At 37.5% G+C, this 19817-nt stretch overlaps 2 protein-coding genes across 2 annotated transcripts; both read right to left on the bottom strand.

The window, feature by feature from the left end:
* Nucleotides 1–1879: 1879 nt before the first annotated feature.
* LOC135467647 (transcription initiation factor IIA subunit 1-like) lies at nt 1880–10039 on the bottom strand. The gene is made up of 9 exons (XM_064745439.1): nt 9925–10039; nt 7218–7319; nt 6708–6831; nt 6143–6210; nt 5648–5747; nt 5050–5210; nt 3279–3419; nt 2367–2456; nt 1880–2128 (listed from the first exon to the last, which is right to left on the bottom strand). Exons 1-9 carry the CDS (start codon nt 9943–9945, stop codon nt 2021–2023), a joined length of 915 nt encoding a protein of 304 aa, XP_064601509.1. The 5' UTR covers nt 9946–10039; the 3' UTR covers nt 1880–2020.
* A 2917-nt stretch (nt 10040–12956) lies between these two features.
* LOC135467090 (kelch-like protein 9) lies at nt 12957–17993 on the bottom strand. The gene is made up of 5 exons (XM_064744851.1): nt 17630–17993; nt 16952–17138; nt 15956–16074; nt 15200–15358; nt 12957–13180 (listed from the first exon to the last, which is right to left on the bottom strand). Exons 1-5 carry the CDS (start codon nt 17991–17993, stop codon nt 12957–12959), a joined length of 1053 nt encoding a protein of 350 aa, XP_064600921.1.
* Nucleotides 17994–19817: the final 1824 nt, after the last annotated feature.

Below are 19817 nucleotides of genomic sequence, written 5' to 3'. Positions count from 1 at the left end.
CTAGTACAATATAAATTTTCATATCCATTTTGACAATTGGATAAAAAAATGTTTTCTCATTTTAATATGACAAAGTGCTGCTTGCTTCTTTAAATTCTTTCTTTATAGCCCACAAAACAGCAAATACATTTACCAACGGGTAACTGAAAACTATGAAGTCTCTGTTAATGGGTAGGAAACTAGATTAGTTAAAAACTGAATGCTGACCATTCTATTTGCAAACAGTATTGTTTTAATGGTACTTCTCTACTTTTTCAATGACAAGTGAGAAAAGACCAATGGCGAAAAAAGAAACCTATCTTTGAAATCTTGAGAATAATAAGAAGCAGGGAGCTGACTGAAATCTTGCTAAGCGACAAATCACACTGTGTGTGTAGATATAGCTATGCACAGCATACCATAATGAGGTTCAACAGCCCTCTTGCAAAGGGAAGCAAATCTTGTAACTGAAGTAATCTTTGTGTCATCTACACAAATGTACATCATTATTATTGTCAGTAGAGTTAGTGACAAACTGCTGGTCCTTTATGGAGGGCTTGTATTTCTTTCATAATACATGTATATGCGAAAGGCTTGCAATCTTACAATGGAATGAAAACTACAATGTATGTACACGTTCAGAAACCAGACACTTTATGCATTCAAAAAAGGCAACACCATCAACTTTCCCCGATTCACTTGGAAAACGAAAAAAAACAAACTTGACATAGCCATACCCAAATATGAAACAGTATCGATGAAACTCGCTGATAATGGTATAAACCATGACAAAATTATAAGTACACACATTACAGCTTACTGCCCCCACCCCCAACTTCAAAAAAAAAAAAAACAATGATTTTTCTACATATTGTGCAATGCAACGAAATCCGTTGTTTTATCAAAATAAGGATGTTGCAATAACCATAGGCAATTCATGGTAAAATTCACAGGTTAATGTATTTACATGTATGCTCTTGAGTTTTCTTTTAATATTATACACAAAGAATATATACATTGTAGTAATCCATATGTATTTTGAATATTTACAGTGGTTTTCTCACTTGTTTAAAATAAATAGACCTTGGATTTACCTTAGGAATTAGCATGGTAACAAAAAAAAAAAAAGAAAACTTAAAGCAGTAATTTTCCCAAACCCTGGACTAGCAGTAGACTTAATAACATCAGCACAAAGCACAACCTTGGGAATTCAAGCAAATGATTCATGAAAAATTAACCATGCAGCTTAGAAACATATATTCTGTCAAAGAAAAATCTGCAACAGTTACATTTTGTTGAGAACTATCATCTGCAACTAAAACTTAACATGCATAATGTATTTTTGTGAGATATTAATTGGCATGGTGTATTTGTTTTGATTTAGCACATAAGCATCTAAGAATAACCAAATCTTGCCGGATTGAATAGCGTCCACCAAATTTTATCTAGCAAAGGTGAAACATTATTGTAAATGAAAAAAATGGACATTCAATGATAACTACATACCATCTGTAAGGTATTACTGAACAGACAAACTTCCCTTGAGATTTGCTATTAACTCCTAGTCATTCACAATGTCATTTTCAACCATGTATCTTACAACAGCATATTATATCCGTTGAAGAAATAAAAAGGCTACACAAATTCAGCAGGACCAGAAATCTGATAAGACAATTTATAAATATCAGATGTGACTGATAGGAAAAATAATAACATAAGACCTGATAGTGGAGCACTAAAGCTGTGAAAAGTTGTGGATGAAGATTGTCATCCAAAAAAAAAGGATGTCCATCTCTGTCTTCACAGACAGGCCAATCACTAGAGTGGTCAAACATTACCACTTTTACGATGTGGAATATGACTTGACAACTGAATTTTGTCATTTTACCGAATCCTGTCATCTTCCTACAAATCTTGACGCAGAAGTACACGGTCACATTCCACATATTAGTAACAGTCTGAGTCTAGCCAGTGTGGTGTAATCAAATATTCCACATGTCCAGCGAAATGTCTGACGGGGTGCCACAGTAAAAAAAACACTTCACCATTCCGCATCTCCAGTAGCTTTTTGAAAAACATAGTCTCTGCTGTTCAGGTTCATTATACCATCCTTCAGATGAAATTTCCATTTGCTTTTACTTCTGTTTATCTGAGAAAAGATATGAAACCAAGAATGATGTTTTGTATTTCAGTGGTGTTTCATGCCATACTTAAAACATATACTTATATCACTGCATTCAGATATAATTTAAAATACAATGTACAATCATAATTAAGAGTGAGGAAAACTTTATCCAGTCCAACTAAAACCACAATTTACCTCATACCAGATAACTTTCTAATCTTTACCTAAACTGCAGATAAGACAGGCAGCATTTTACTCTCACCTTATCATACTGACACACCACCACATTGTCTGTGTCAAACAAATCACCTGGGTCTTCATCACTGACATCATCTTCTGAGTTTAAAGGCTCCTGTGAACCAATGATATGTGCAAAAATCAAGTAACAATGTCTTGTTTCAGATCGAATTTAATCCTTCCCACAGCAATGCATTGCGAAAAAATTTTACAAACAAAACTGCATGTCACCATTGTCAGATGGCATCTATTTATTTATTAATTTGATAGGTTTTTCACACCATACTCAACAATATTTTACTTATACAACAACAGCTAGCATTACAGTGGGAGGAAACCGGCTGGAGCCCTCTGGAAACACAGAACCATTGGCAGGTTGCTGGCAAACCTTCTCACTTACAATCGAAGCGGTTGGCATGAGGCGGACTTGAACTCATAGCAATCACATTGGTGAGATGCTCCTGGGTCATTGCACCGCACTGGCATGCAGGCTCCTGGGTCATTGCACCGTGCTGGCACACTAAGCACGCCACCACCCTGATCGAAGTCAAGAAAAACTCAGCATTTCACGTAGACTATTAAGCTGACACCTACAGCCACCATTAAATATATTTCAGTGATGTGACAATGTTTTTCTCATGTAAGGTCCATCATAATGTTGTCATATCAACACTGAAAAAAGTTGTAATATACTGCTAACTGGCTACACATAATTGGTCCAGCATTATCAGAATATTACGTATTCTGCAAGTCTTTAGACTCGACCTGACCATTTGGTGAAGTCAATCTGTCATCAACAAGGTCAATTTGACCTGACCATTTGGTGAAGTCAATCTGTCATCAACAAGGTTAATTCAGATTTAACGTTCTCTTCATCTTTATGTTTATTTCTTTTACATTTTCCTTTTCATTTATTTTCAGCACAATTCAGAGTTACCTCCTCCTCCCCTTGGAACTCGTTATCCTCCTCATTCTGTTCCTCTTCATGATCATCGTCATTGTCATCATTGTCAAAATCCTCCTCCTCCTCAGAACTCGTGTCTCCGGCACCATCCAGTTGCACTATGTTCTGCTGATGCTGTGGTTACAACAGAATCACATGTCAGCAGGCATAGTCAATAACCAACATGTACCAACAGGGTTCAAAGTTAACTGGTTACATATGCAACTAAAATTTTTATTTGTGCTACCAGGATATATATTATATGTGCACTACGATATCATCATTCACACGACCATGGTGTGTATATATATATATATATTTTCTCCATAATTACGGTATATTTGTTTCCAAAATATAGTAAAATGTTTTTGAACATTGAGAGCTGTTTGACTTGTGCAATGTTTGCCTTGGAATTCCAGACGAAGTTTCAGACCAGTTAACAACAACAACACTGTAAAATTAAGCCTTGAAGGCATAAACTAGTCGTGTAAGTGGCACTCAAAGGAGTTTTCTTCATATTCTCTGATCTTAGATCATAGGAATCATAATCATAATGCCTCAGGCAGGTGTGGTAAATGTACTTGTTCAACGAATATTTTATCTTAGCAAACCGGTGAGTTGGAGGTCCAAACATGGATATCAAACGGGTGTTGTGACGCGAGTGCTACAATGGCAATGCATCAACTTATGGCTCGGATATATTTTGAAACAAACTACGTACGTTTTGTTGTTTGTTACAAACAGAACAGTACAAGTTATTTATGTTAATTTCCATCTGTAGTGTTAACTTAGGATGAATTAAAAGTAAATCATTCACTTTCATGAATTTTATATACCAACAACTTCACTGCTAGAATAGGGGCAAACTGAAAATTCGGGCCCTAAATAAATACAATAGACTGCCTAGGCGAACTCGTAAGCTGAAAAAGACTGATGCTATTGAAGATCTCTTGACACATCTACAACTGAACGTTTTTACATTTTGTTGCCTTGTCATGTTATGACATGCTACATGCTTTAACAGACAAGATCCCACTTCTCATACTTTCATGCCTCAAAAACTAATTTTGCATTCACATTTCAGAGCTGGCCTATTAGATATCGCTTCAGAACTTGCACCTAAAAATATTACCTGTCCACCAAAAAGTGCAAAGTTAAGTGTACAGTGCCACTGAGCGAAAAAGCAAACTTTGAGCCCTGACCAAATGTACACCCATAGTTTACAGTAACTGAGTTACAGCAACACACATGTAATTACATACAGTAAAGAAGATGTCCCGGGAAATTTCTGCTTATCTGTTTTAATATCATTATCAGACAATGACATAAACAATTTCTAGAATATTTGCTAACAATTACCATGTTTTCACTGAAAAGTCATAAAACACAGCCACAAACTTTGCTCACTGTGTTGTACAGAGAAAAGGAATTGCTTTTTGCTGCTCTTTTACATTATAGTGTTACTAAATCACACAGCATGAATCTACACTCTTCCACATCACTGCACTATATTAGATAACAAATGATAGTATCATTACACTGATATGAAGTCAGAACCGACATTACACACAAAATTCTGCAGCCTTTGTTATTTGTATAATTTTCCAAGAAATTAGATTTTTATTTAGCCCCTCTCACTAGCCCCCAAATAAATCTTAAATTCCAGCTAAACCTGGAGAGCTTTTGTATTTATATATTATATTTGATAATAAAATCCTATTTTGCCTCGTTATTTACTCCACACAGCTGTAGTTCACAAGGTTACCTGTGGTTGTTGTGCGATCTGGACCTGCTGGGCTGGCTGGGCCTGTAGGTGAGCTGTGGTTAATGCGGCTGGCTGAGCCAGATTAATAGAGGACATGACCTGAGGCTGACCTGCTGCCCCTGGAGGGAGACCAGGCATCACATGGATGTACTGACTCGCACCTGGAAACGTACATGTTTACAAGAATGGCCTGTCGTTTGAAACTCATCACATCCGAATATCAAAATGTTGGCTCAGAAAGTTTCTGATGCAGTATTTTAAGTTACATAATAATATTGGCTTACTGAATTTTTAACACCAAAATGATTTTTACTGATTCATTCTGAATAAAGCCTTGAAAGGGTCATACAGGGTCATATCTAGAGCCAAGATAAACAAAATTATGATGGTTTACCAATAAAAAGTTAAGGTTTCATACAAATTTCTTTCATTCACAGACTTAAAAGTTCTCAGAAAGCATCATTTTGAGTTGCATTTTATAATATTTCTTTATGCACAGTCACAATGTTGCCATAAAATTTTGGGATCAGAGCCTTAAATGTTATTTTTTTGATATGGTCTTTACATGAATAATTCCAAAACTACATAGAAAATTTACCTGTATGCTGTAAAGTTATCCCCCCTGCTGTTAATGCAGCCAGCTGTTGTTGGAAAATCCCAGCTGGTAAAGCCATAGTTGCTGCCCCAGCAGCTCCACTCTGTGGAATCAATTTAAAAACAAAAATTCTTTTCTTAACTAGTGGTGTTTTAAGTGTTACTCGCAATTTTGTCCTACTTAAAGGACCATATGACTATGCCACTACACATGTAGAGTATAGCGGCACTTCCTCAGTCAGCTTTAGAGTGATATAAAACAAAATTTCAGCAAATATGTCATATCCTAAACGAAACTTCACTTGAGTTTTTAAAGAAATCTATTTTACAACACTAAAGACAAATCCCACTTAGCTTACTGATGCTTCACAGAAAATCTGGGTTCATGTATCTCAACACAAACTATTGTCAAGATAACACTGGTATCAATAAGCCACAGTTTTCAGTTCAATGGGGAAGACTCAAACCCATTGAATAGATGTAGCATAATTGTACTCACAAGTTCTGCTGATGATATCTGGAGAGGAACATGCTGTATCTGTTGCGGAATTGTTGACGCTGTCACAGCTGGACAAAGAGATGTATCACAAATGAAAGTTACCAAAAGTGAAAATAAAAATCATACATACAGTTCATGTTGCAATGGATTCAGTTCACACAACAAAATCCTGTCAATGAAAGGTTGAAGTTTAACCTGAAAGCTTACACTGTAAATGTACTAACATATGTTAGTTTTAAATAATTATGACACTAGATTCCTAGTTTCCTGCTTGGTAGGTACTGGACAACAGTCAACATGTGTAAAATTGAGGCACAAGTACCTCACAAACAGTGAGGTGTAAGACAGCCATAGATATCCCACAAACCTGGCTCTGGGAAAAGCACCTCACCAAGCATATATACCTCACAAACAGTGCATAGGTGTAAGGCTGAGGTGTAGGACAGCCATAGATATCATACAAACCTGGCTCTGGGAAAAGCACCTCAGCAGGCATATGTACCTTACAAGCAGTGAACAGGTGTAAGGCTGAGGTGTAAGACATTCAGACAGATATCATACAAACCTGGTTGAACGGGCTGAGCTAGCTGATGATGTTGCTGCATCATGAATGTGGTTGGCAGTATGGGCTCAGGCTCTGCGCTTACTGTCTCAAATGCTTTGGCCTGCTTAAGTTTGGACACCCATAACTGTAACAAATTACAACACATTAGATGATCTGTAGCTCTGCAATGTACTGAAGAGATTAAATGCATAAAAGAGGTGGAAACGTTGAAGTAAATGAGACCTGGCTTGTGAGAAGGGGCAAGTAATCACTCTTTACACTCCATTAACTCACAATGTTGGTCATAATTTAATAATAGCAACATAATTTGTAAAATAGTTCAATAACAGTGTTTTGTTAGAAATCTATGATTAGCCATTTTCCTGGTGTCAAATTATGACAGTTTTAAACACAGAAACACTGCCATGTTAAACCATAGCTAAGTACTACTACTGTGTCGTTAATCAGCGACATCATTGTGCACTGGCATGTCATTCTGTTGTCATAATGACGTCACTTAAAAAGCAGCACCTGTTTGAGTTCCTCCAGAACCTGGTCATCCACCTGCTCATCCTGGAAGGACTCCCTTACATTGGTAATGACATCCTCCACTACAGACATGTACAGCTTCGGCTACAACATTCACATATATACACAGTTTAACAACTGTAAAACAACATTTAACATCAAAAAACATTTAGGCCGACATCACAATGACACTGACACAAAGAATATCACGGCTTAAAACAACAATAATTTGGCATAGCAAGCCAACTTAAAAAAAAAAAACCTAAAAACAAAATCGCAGGTCAAGCATGAGATGTGAATGTTTGGACAACTATAAGTTCTACTTTCTAATGTATGGTGGTGGCATGATAATAGAGGTTCCATTCTCTACAGCTTTAGAGTGAATTTAAATGCCCATTTCGTTCCGCAAAGTGCTTTTTTGGAACTCAGTGATTAACCGTTGAATTAGGCAAGTATCACAAATTGTTGAAAACAGATCTCAACATTTAATTTAATTAAACTACTGAATTAGCAAGCCATGTTTAAAAATTGTAGGTCAACTGCTATTTCAACTGCTAAAAATTTATAACTGGAAAAAAGTTGCAGGCCTCAGGAAATTTTCTAATTCGAGCCCTGAATATGCATTACTGAAAAACTCACCTTCCTGCAATATATAGTAAAACAATATCATTAAAGGTAACACTTTTATAATACACATGTAGAACAAATTAGATTCTAAAACATCCCAGTTAAATAAAATGAAACATTCATACATCAAAGTCAGTCATTCTATGCCAATAAGCCGAGTTGGGATTTCAGGAATCTCGCGAGTTCAAGCAGGTTGAGATGATACAGTGTGGGGGCTCTTGCGAATGAACGTGCCCAAAAGGCGTGATTTTATGGCAGCTCTTAATGGCATTGTTTGGCTGACAGACGCGGCTATGCGAAATGCATATTCAGCTTAGCAAATTCTGTAAAATCTCGCCTTTTAACTGTATTAGTCTGCAAGTGCCCCAACCCTGTCTCATCCATATCTGCGTGAACTCATGGGACTGCTGAGATGCCAACTCGGCTTATTCATTTCATTTCAGAGGTATTGTGGTTGGCAGCAGGAGATACTAGTAAAAGTGTTAATATTAGGAAGCTGGTAAATGAATTACACTCTCGTGATGATATAGGTGTCCCCATGTATCATCCCTAGTAGATCCTCACAAGCATGAAACTGGTCGAAGCTAGATAAATCCATGTCATCCACCGCCATGTTTGAATGCATGCTCTCCACAGTCCATATAAGGGATATAACTTCTGACACTACTAGCAATTAGCATATTTTGTATATCTTGTTTAATCTTCACCTTAATTGTTGAGAAATTTTTTAGTGATCAATGTTGATTATGGGTTCCCTCTAGGTCAGTACTTGTGCGAATGATCCTAAATAATTAGCCCGTGTGTGTCAAAAGGTCACTAGTCCAGTAATAGTAGTGGCAGTGATTCCCCTGACTGTGAGGAGTATGCATTCAAAGACTGTGGTTGGAGTTCAAATTTATTCAGTTTCCACCAGTTCCATGCTTGTCAGGATTTACTAGGGATGACACATGGGGACATCTATCTGGAATCGATAGCTATGAGTACGGACAGACACATTATTTGGCGGCCCACAGTAGTGTATTGATGTGTTGAAAGTAAGCTAATGGATCAAGACAGGGCTGTGATAGTATACGTAATCACTGCCATACAGAGCTATTTTGTGGAAAGACATTTACATAGGCCTGCCTTTTTGTCGATCCTTTTTATTTCGTTGAATAAAATATTTTTTAAAACTAAAATTTCACTTTTCTGCAGTCAGTGGAAACTGTACTAGAAGAGCATCGCAGCGATGGAACTACTTGATGACATATAAAATATGGACAAAGGTAAGCCACCAAAACAAGCTTTGTTCACCATTTCAGTTCAACATTTTCGTAACTTTTCATTTCAGATCGGAACATGAGGAAGATGAGAATTCCAGCAGCTATTTATAAATGCATACAAGTATGTCTTCCCTTCTCTTTCCCCTCTGATGTCATTTTACACCGACAGATTTCAATTTTGCATCACTGCACGTGGACTTATATAAGATTGAAAGTATGAAATAAGCAAGAGCAAATGAGCAGCCTCTTAAATTTATGACATACATGGGGCCTGAGGCTAGTGACGGGTTAAAATGTTACTGTTTAAATATCTTATTTGAAAATTATCACCGCTTTACATTCAGCACGTTACCGCCCAAAATCTTACATGCAATCCTATCTTTTTTCTTTACCTCCATTTGTCTCTAAATTTTATTTGATGCCGAACAAGTACAAATCTGTTAGACGTGGCCACAGATCTGCAATAATTTTTTTTTATTTGCCAGTGGACATGCAACATGCTTCACATAGTCATGCAAAAAAATCATGCATATCACACAGGATTATGAAAATCTGTTATGTAATACTTCGCCATAAATGTACGTGGTAACTTGAAAGTCCTTGCGACTCCACTTCAAACATACTACATACACGTAAAACTTGGGCCTGAACTGCATGAAAAACTGAGAACAGTGGTAGACGATATGACCGGTCATTCAATCATCCAACATGGCCAAGTGCTCGATTTACGTCGGCTCATAAAGGCGCTCACATATTTTTCACTTTTAACCCCACCACAGTCTAATTATCGTACTCTTTAACAAATCTTACTGTCAACTCACCACTGTACTTTGTGAAGCCATTTGGCCTCGAGTATCTGGAGACGTAGAGACGTCAGAAAATTTGAGATTTACAGACGTAGTTTTCCAAAATGCGGGCTTCTCCGAAGCCGACGAAACACAGCCACTGTCGTCCTTATATACTGGAATACAGCCCCGTTTCTCCTAGAGGGGGGTCGATCAATTGAGCCAATTGACAATGTCCCTATGTAATGAACACTTCTCGCGTGATTCTGCGTGATGTAAACAAACACATGTGCTCCATCGCAGTCAAGTGCAACCATCCATTTAACGCGTTTAACCGCAGTACTGTTTCGTGAAACTGACTCTAAAACGAACCAATGCGTTTTAGTACACTTATCTTATTAACGTATTATCTTTCGTCAAGAATGTATTTAATATTACGCTAAAGGGAAATTTGTAGTACAAAAATCTGCCAAGTTTGTGGATACATCCTTGGATTAAGTTAAACGTCGATCTTAATCACAGATATATTAAATACTGCATTAAAAAGTTCGCACGAAGGCTTTGTAATTGGCCGTCTTAAATTCATCGTGAGAAGAATAATGACTTCTTCAGTTTGCATGTCACATGTCAAGGATATGATGTTTATAATTTGTTGATTATTACTTCCCTTCAACCGTAATGAACTGGCCCTGATAGCACAGTTGGTAGAGCGTCCACTTCGGGAGCGGTAGATCCAGGGTCAATCCTGGGTCGAGTCACACCTAAGACCTTAAAAGAGGAAGTTGTAATTTCTTCCTTGGCGTTCAGCATGAAGGGGATAGTGCAACGACTGGCTGACCCGTATCAGTATAACGGCTCGGGCGGCGCGGCTTGCTTGCCTTCTTCACTCTAAGGACTATTGGTCGCCATATGACTGAAAAAAATTGTTAAGTACGAGGTTCATTCACTCACTGATATATTTCCATGACACAAGTATGTTAAATCAGATATATATATATATATATATATATAATCTAGGCCATTGCAGACGTGGGTTCATTCCCAGTCTCTGACACGGAACTTTTGAGATTTCGCTGTTTCCATTGTCCTCGGGGTTTTGATGGTCTGAAGGAGAGTGAAAGCCAGCTTGGCGGTTAATATTCATGTCCTATATATAGAGAGAAAAATTGTCAAGTTTGGCGTTAAAGAACAATCAAATGGAAAAAAGAATCAGTTAAAATAACATTATGAAAGTTTTAATGATACATCCACGTATAAATGGTCGTCCACCTATAGAGATTCATCAGTTACCTGGTGAGGCACGGGTGTATTTTTTGGGCCCTGCCGGCCACTTAGGGGTTCACCATTCACCTTTGGTGTACGGGGGTATTATCCAGGCTCTTCCCTCCAGATATATTTAAAGCCCGAACTTTGCCCTAATTGTGAAATATTCTTAAGTACGATGTTAAATACACATCAAATAAAAACATTAACTAAGATAAACTCACAAGATTTGATTTCACTCTCTATGCTGTCTTGCATACTGCAGTGTCCTTCTTAAATTCAAATTCTACATTGTAGTTGCTTTCGATAATGATGAATATTTTAGATATATTACTGCTCCACTCTATATCATTTTAGTTGGGATTTGAAACTCTTGTCATGAAGGTTAACTGAACGCATGGAGCAAAACTAGCCAGTGGTGTGATTATACATTTTCCCACGCAGTGGTGATTCGGATTAAAGCGGGATTAACCATTGTTCTCTTAAACCACGTGAGTAGTAAGTTACCAGTATTCGCAGAAATCATCATAGAATATAGGTAGGAATAAAAAAATGTAAACTGCATATAGCTACGAGCAAAATGACTTCAGTGAGTTTACTGTAATAACAAATGGTGTAATTTTACAGTCAAATTTGCTGGCAGTTTGCGCTACAGTGCATTTTATACAGATAAACAGCTCTCTTCTAACTATAAATTTACAACCAATTTACGTAATTACATAAGAAAGGTGCACATGCACAACATCGTCTTATTGTATTTTTACCGCCAAAGTGCTGTAAAGGTATAAACCAGTATCAATCCAATATACTCCAATATTCACCAATATTACGTGAATTTTTAGCTGAAATAAGCGTACATGATTCAATGGTAAGTCAATATTGTAAACCCATGAAACATGCAAGTAGTTGTGTTTGTGTGGTACATTTTGTATATGTGCGGTACTTTTTGTATATGTTTGTCTGGTACGTTTTGTATGTGTTTGTCTGGTACGTTTTGTAATGTAGGCTTGTGTGGTACGTTCTACTTCATTTTATCACTGAAACAGTTTTAGATCCTGCAGCGTCTCTGTTATTAACGGGAAGACAGCCAAGCTGTTAAAGGATTTCTAAAGTGGGAGGCGTTCAGTTCTTAACATGATAGGAAGACACCTTAGATTTAAAAGTTTGGAATTTTCTCAATACAGGAGGTCACCATCAGCGTGGCGTTCAGTTGAGGAAGCGCTGTGTATGTAATGTGTCAGTTTTAGGACAGACTATTCCTTATGTCGGTCGTCATGACCAAATTGATGTTGCAAGGGAAGGTAAACAACAAATAAACTATTTGCATTGCCACAAGAAGCGGCATATGTACACACACCTCCTCGTCATATCCCAAAAATTATTAAGTCCGAGGCAAAACCATAAACATACATATACACACACATGTTTAAGACCACATAAAAGGTCCTTTGACAAAGCCCTGATAACGTCACATGCGTAAGGGTCTGGCCATATTATTGAATGCAATGTCAAATAAGAGCAATGGTAGCAACCAATAACAGGTCAGCGGATAAATGCAAACATTCCGCAGAACCTAATGAAAAAAGAGTGTCTTAAAGGACATGTGCTTATTTAAATTTCTTAACTGACACAACATAAACCAAGCGCAAGTTATAGCAATGGTTGGTCTTGATGTTGAAATGAAATGAAGATAACATTTTTACAAATGCGTGTTATTTACAAACACATAAAACAAACTACGAATTCTAAGCATATGGTGAAAAACTTTATTGTATATGATATTTTATGGGATCATTTGAGCCAGGTTACCAAAGTAACCATTTGTCGTATAGATAAAGATCGGCGCTGTTGAAATCCCGATTACAAGTGGGAACTTTTAGAATACAACAATCAACATTCACGTAGCTGATACCCTCTGGAAGTTGGAATGTTTCCCGCCATTTTCTGCGTTTGACGTCATAGTATTCCACTGTTCTGACGTCATGGTCTTTCGAAAAATTTTTACCTCCAATAAGATAAATTTGTTTACCTGAAAATGAAAACATAAAAATGAAAAGTCACATTTGGTACAGCTTTCCGGACATGGAATACACTTGTGTAAACCATGAAGGTGTGTTCCAGGTCATAATTGCAAGACACAATTACTAAAAAAATCAAAACACCGGGTCTTATACCAAGAAATCTTTCAGGAATAATTATGTGAGTGAGTGAGTGAGTGCTTGGGGTTTAACGTCGTACTCAACAATTTTTCAGTCATATGACGACGAAGGAATCCTTAGGGTGCACGTACGTGTAATGTGCCTCCTCGTTGCAGGACGGATTTCCACCGCTCTTTTATTTAGTGCTGCTTCATTAAGACGACTTATCGAAGGCAAGCAAGCCGCCCCGCCCGAGCCATTATACTGATACGGGTCAACCAGTCGTTGCACTATCCCCTTCATGCTGAACGCCAAGCGAGGAAGTTACAACTTCCTCTTTTAAAGTCTTAGATGTGACTCGATCAAGGATTGATCCTGGACCTACCGGTCCCGGGAATAATTATGTAAAAATATAAATACCAAATGAAGCTGGTAACATGTAAAAGAGATCGAGCCATGCATATTTTTCAGTGATGCAGGGAAGACAGCCAAAATGTTATACGTAGGCATGATAGCCAAATCAAATTTCGAACACGTAATCAGTGAATAAATTCCATGTTGAATACAAATATAACCTCTATATAGCCGCGGGGTGGGGGTGGGATGGGTGGGGGTGTTGTAATATTTATTTATTTGATTGGTATTTTACTCCGTACTCAAGAATATTTCACTTATATGACGGCGGCCAGCATTATGGTGGGTGGACACTGGCTAAGAAAAGTGAGATAACGCGTTTCAAAAACCCGACGGTATGTTAGTCTTATGCTGCGTATAGAAGCTAGTTGAACACACTTCATCGCAGTAAGCAATTTATCTTAGATTAGCTTGGCAGTTGCCGTCTCAGAGGTAACTTTTCATGAATCTTGTATGAAGGCGCTGTTCTGTAAACATATCACTATCAATAACTAATTTCCTTTTCAAAGGACTTGATTCATTGTATTAAAAATGTTAGACGATTAAAGATTATAGACGTTCTTATAAGGAGCAGAATGTAACTGTGCTATGAATGGGAATTGATGACGACATCCTGTCGGGGATTCCTATTTAAGTTTTGCATTAAGAAGCCGAATTTCTCCGGTTATACGTGTGACCATTTACCAACTATCCTACTGTCGTCACTGCTCTTGTTTTACTCCTTACGGTGCAGCCTATTGTACTTGACCAGAGTGCCTTCTGGTCGAGTCTGCTGTTGGACGAAGAGTCCCCGAGACCTGGTCCCTTTACCTTGTTTTCATGTTAATATTAATTAAATGTAATGCCGAAATCACAGCATTTTGAGTAATCATAGACCAGTGACGTATAAAAAAAATTGCAATTAACATAAAGGTATTTGTTTTAACTTGTTTTGGTTCTAGCATGGTACCAGGGGCTGTACAAGTTACTACTTTTTAAGCATTTAAATGAACAGTTAGAATAAAACTCAAATTGAGGTAAATTGACAGGAGGCCTGCTTTCACCGTGTGACCATTTGGTAAATATAACACTGTCTTCGGTGCTTTATTTTTACTTTCCATGCTGTAGCCCTTTTTATTATTACCACACAAACGTCCACAACATGGTCCCACAAGGCACCAGCCTTTTCCAATAATTATAGATGAGAACACTTGTGCACATTACTACGAACAAGGGGGTTAACTCTTAACACCATGCCGAATTTTCCAGCACTATAACACGACGCCTCCACTGCGCAGGAGTAGCGATTTACACATTTAAACTACACACCTCAGGTGAACGAAAATGGTCACAGTAAGATTCAATTACTCGATCCCCTCTCGTGTAAATGAGGAATTTCTTGCAAAAGTAATAGTATCTTGGGAGTTATCAATGGAAATAAATCCATTAGTTGTATAAGGCGATGTCTTGACGATTGTAAATAAACGAGATGTCCATACTGGCACTTAACACATTACCTAGCACTATTTGTCCTGCATTGCTTCGCGGATGAAACATATTTGGGTGTGATTTGTCCCAGCAAGGATCGTGTTTACTCAGCACTCTTTTACGACAGTCAAAACTGCACACTTTAGCCTCGTCCTTTTCCTTGAAATTGTCTTGGTCGAATCCTCTTCCTGAAAAAAAACAAAAAAACATATCGAATAAAACATATACATCTAGTACAAAATAAACCTGCGTCTCAAATTTTTCAGGATACTTACATCATACAGATTTTTCATAAACAAGTTTCATAAACTAGAAAGTGCCCATTCTAACGCACATCTGTTTAAGGAAGGCTAATTCGTCATTTGACATTCATATTTTACCTTTTAATAGGCCTTTATCTTTTGTGTGCAAATCTGTATATCTTATTGGATAGGAGACATCCATTTGTCACTATTTTTAGGACTTTGGTGTCAACAAGTGGTGGACAAAGCTTGCTTGAAGAGTCCTCCACCAAAAATTATGTGCACGTCTAAACCACACACTGCGAAAGTTCGTCAGTAACCTGCCTAAGGTCGGTGGTTTAAATCGAGCTCTCCAGTTATCGCCACCATGTAACTAACCGCCATATAATACATAAAAATTCTTGCAAATGGCGTTAAACAACAGTTATGTAAGAAATAAATCTCATCGTATACATGTAACAGATATATATACCACAGCATACCTATTCGCGAAACCGTGCAATCTTCCAGAGCAGAATTGAACCATATAATAAATAATCCTACCTCCAAAGAAGAAGATGTGTCTTCCACCGATGGGAACCATAGTATGCTTCTCTCTCTCCTGGGGAAGTTCAATATCTGTGATCGGGTCCGACCAGGCATCCACGTCAAAGTCATAAACACTACAAAATAAGAACAACAGTCAAGCTGATTTAATAGTATACATGTTTTGATAGAGGCACTGTATGGACAACAATATAATCGCCATTGAAACTTCAACATAAAATTGTAGAAAAATTTATGTACAGTGGACTTGTACCGAAATGCTAATATAATAAGTAGTTAGAATAAAACGCTAACTAAGGTAAATTGACAAGAGGCCTTATTTCACCGGTTATACGTGTGACCATTTGCCAGATATCACACTGTCGTCGCTGGTATGCTCTTACTTTATATGTTGTACGTCTTTAATTGTATTATACCATAGCAATGTTGACAAACAGCACACTGAACTTATACCATAACAATATTGACATATTGGAGAATTACATACATATATGATTTAACATGCCATAACATTGTTGACAAATTAATTGAAGCACAATGGATCTACATCATACTAGTGTCAACATATTGCAGCAAACTGAACTCAGTATTGCTATACGATACTGAATAACACCAAGTTTATACCATACCATTATTGTCAAAGTAATATTACAAAGTAAAGCTACTAAAGCCAGAACAGCGACGACAGTGGTAAATTACCACACGTAACCGGTGATACACGGCCTTTAAAATTTACATTGGCTCGGATTATTCTTACTGTTCATGCAAATTAAACACCTCCTAGTATCGTGGTTTATGTAGATTTAAGTAGAAAAAAATGCACTGATGTTAATTGCAATTGAGTAACCGTCTGTGGTCTAGAAATTACTTAAAATACAAAGCTGTCATCACATTTAACATACAAAACAATTAAATGTTAAACGTTAAACTTTTGATGCCTATTAACATATTCTCAGACCGAAACACAGGCAATGTTAGTAAGAGAACTCTTACAGGAAGACGGCGGAACACTGGTGTTTGATCTTCCTGATGCCCCCGGAGATGTAGAGCCTGTTTCTTACCACGCAGCTGGCGTGGTCGACCCTGGGGGACGGGAGGGAGCACGCCTCCGACCACTCGTCCTTCAGAGGCTCGTAATACTCCACAGTGTCCGTCACATGACCTCCGGACACCTCTCCCCCTATAATATTGATTATTGATAAGATTGATTTAAAATTAAGTATTCGACAGATGGACTTTACTCATTCATTTATCACCCCATGCATTTATTCATTCATGTCCAGCTCCCGATGTTTTGGCTGCCCCTATAAGTCAAGAGAGTCGTTAGGTACTTAACAAAAGGCGGTGCCCATTTTCTTCGAACCCATTCAGACAAATCTTTCAACTTGAAACAAGTTCTTCATTCATCCATTAGTCTACCCATCTATTTTTTACAACATTGTGTAAATCTGTCATTTCTTTAAGCAGCACATATTATCAAGTGGAGCCTATACATGTTGGTCTGACTTTTTTATTAATGAACCATGCAACATTTTATATTAGGGGAATTTTGAAGTATTAGTACATGAATCAAGTTGTGGAGATGTGTTTGTTTCTTTGCTTATTATTTCCTTTTTGGGGGAGAAGATACTTAAGTTTATTATGGATTTTATAAATAGCAAAATGACGTACCCACACAATATATCTTCTTGTCTAATATATCTGCACTGAAACGCGTTCTGGCTAATGACATCGGTCGGCATCGAGTCCAGTTACTGCTGTATGGATCGTATTTCCATACTGTGTTTACGTATTCACCAGTATTCCAGCGTTTCCCACCAAGAACATATAGACAATTGCCCAACACAACAGTCTTGTAGCCGACCAAATCGTTCACAGGAAACAGCTCAATGGAATTCACTTTTGGGAAAAGTCTCTTTTTGGTCCATGGGTCTATCATCAGATATGGTACTTTCGAACTTCCGGTGGTTTTGTTGAACATCAGAACGTACTCCAAACATTTCTGTCCGGACCTTGGCCTCGTCATCAGATCCATTCCTCGCGTGGGTTACTAAGCAACGTCCTACCCCAGCCACTCAGTGTTTGGAATACAGGTTTCCATCAAACCTGTACAGGACATATAAAATTTAAGTTATAATTTGTTGATATAGGTATATTTTTGGCCGTGATCCAAAGTGTGGCACTATACAGAATTCCATGTCCTCTGTGTCTGGGATATCTTATATCTGTACAAAAAACTAAAATGAAAATACAGTGGATTGTATCATCTTCTCTGTCATTGCCCATATCACAGGAAGGCATAGAAATTTTATATAATTTTGACATTCTACATTCTACAAGACATTCTATGAAATAATTTGACATTTTATTTTCCATACACCTTAAATATGAACGTATTGAATTTGATTTTTGAGGGGTTAGAATGTTGGCGAGAATTTGGAAAGTTCCATGGTAGAGCCTTCCGAGTCCGTTCTAAAAATGTCTACCCAGCCAAATATAAACACAAATCTAAAATAGGAGTTAAAAAATGAACATCATTGACCTATGTTACTGTCCAGAATAGAATAGAACAAATGATATTAATCTGTGGCTCTATTATTCGCAATGACCAATCATTATGTTCGCTCCTCAGCTTTATCCAATCAAGTGAGGCTATAGAAAATGAAACAGAAATCATATAGCACAGGTGTCATATAGCACAGGTGCAGGGGGTTGTTATTCGATAACAACCCCCTCCTCCTTCTGCAATCTACCCAGCTTCATAAAAAAAATGCCTAGTAGGCAATCTCGTTTATACACAAGTAAGCATATTAGCTCCGTAACACATGGCATTTTATCAGGTGGCCCGAAGCCTTAAAAAATAGCGCATCACATACCAGTGACAGGTAATACGTGTCACTGCAAACTGTACGCAGTTTCAAACCTGTAGGCTACATAGGCCTAGGTCTATACGTCAGTAATAAATGAATTAGGATACTGCATGAAAATACAGGTATAAGTCAAGTCATAAAACATTTTACCATCTGTGCTAACCAGGGCTTTCACTTTGCTGGGCGATGTACACCACTATTACTTTTGACTAATATGGTCGTGAGTTCGATTCCAGCTCTCTCTGTATATGGCTCAGCTCGATTTTGTTTCTATAAGTTAAGCTGATTGTCGTCGTATGAGTGAAAGGTCCAAACAGCGCATACAAATATTGCTTTATTCGGTGGAACTGGTGAAGCTGTCATTATATATTACTAGAATTTCCATGAACTTAATATATGAGCCTACCACGAAGGACAACAACTAAAGAGGTTTTGGTGGTCAGTAATCTTGAGTATATTGTTGTGCTATATGGTCCCGTTGTTGTACTGTGTGATTGTGTTATTGTGTTGTGGTGTTTGCCGTGGAGCGTTGGTCAAAATAGTGTGATCAATATGAAATGTTGGTCAAAACGGTGTAATAAGGTTTGTCGTGAATTATGTGTTTCTCACAACACTTAGACAGATTTTTATGTGTTAACGTAGAGTTACTTACGCGAAAACACATCACATATCATGACTTCATATTCATATACATCGTTTCGCTCTATTAATTTCTTTACATTGCCTTTTCCAGTAAACCTATCAACGTGTGTGGGAATCTCTGACATTCTTTTTTTTTCTGATTAGAATACCGTTATTTCCTTTATTTCTTCAAACTGCTACAAGTATACCTGGTACTAGTATATCGTTTGGTATTGTGCAATTAGTCACCTAGAGGACAGAGTCAATAAGGATTCAAAATTTTCCCCGTGTCCGGTTTCTGTTAACTTTAGGATGACCAAGCAATTTTTCGATTGTTTCCAGGTTCAGAATTTTTGGATACCCAGCTG

This window comes from Liolophura sinensis, chromosome 6 (genome assembly GCF_032854445.1).
Source record: "Liolophura sinensis isolate JHLJ2023 chromosome 6, CUHK_Ljap_v2, whole genome shotgun sequence".
Classification (NCBI taxonomy): domain Eukaryota; kingdom Metazoa; phylum Mollusca; class Polyplacophora; order Chitonida; family Chitonidae; genus Liolophura; species Liolophura sinensis.
Note: the sequence above shows the minus strand (reverse complement) of the source record. Positions and strands in the feature narration are given on the sequence as shown.

Excerpts from the sequence above, each read along its gene's own strand:
- LOC135467090 (XM_064744851.1), bottom strand. The coding sequence starts at position 17,993 with ATGGATCTGATGACGAGGCCAAGGTCCGGACAGAAATGTTTGGAGTAC. Across the intron at positions 16,075-16,951 it reads CAGTGTTCCGCCGTCTTCCT|TGTTTATGACTTTGACGTGG; the intron begins GTAAGAGTTCTC and ends CTTATTTTGTAG. Across the intron at positions 13,181-15,199 it reads TGCAGGACAAATAGTGCTAG|GTAAACAAATTTATCTTATT; the intron begins GTAATGTGTTAA and ends TTTCATTTTCAG.
- LOC135467647 (XM_064745439.1), bottom strand. The coding sequence starts at position 9,945 with ATGGCTTCACAAAGTACAGTG. Across the intron at positions 7,320-9,924 it reads TGGCTTCACAAAGTACAGTG|CCGAAGCTGTACATGTCTGT; the intron begins GTGAGTTGACAG and ends TGAATGTTGTAG. Across the intron at positions 3,420-5,049 it reads AGATCGCACAACAACCACAG|CATCAGCAGAACATAGTGCA; the intron begins GTAACCTTGTGA and ends TTGTAACCACAG.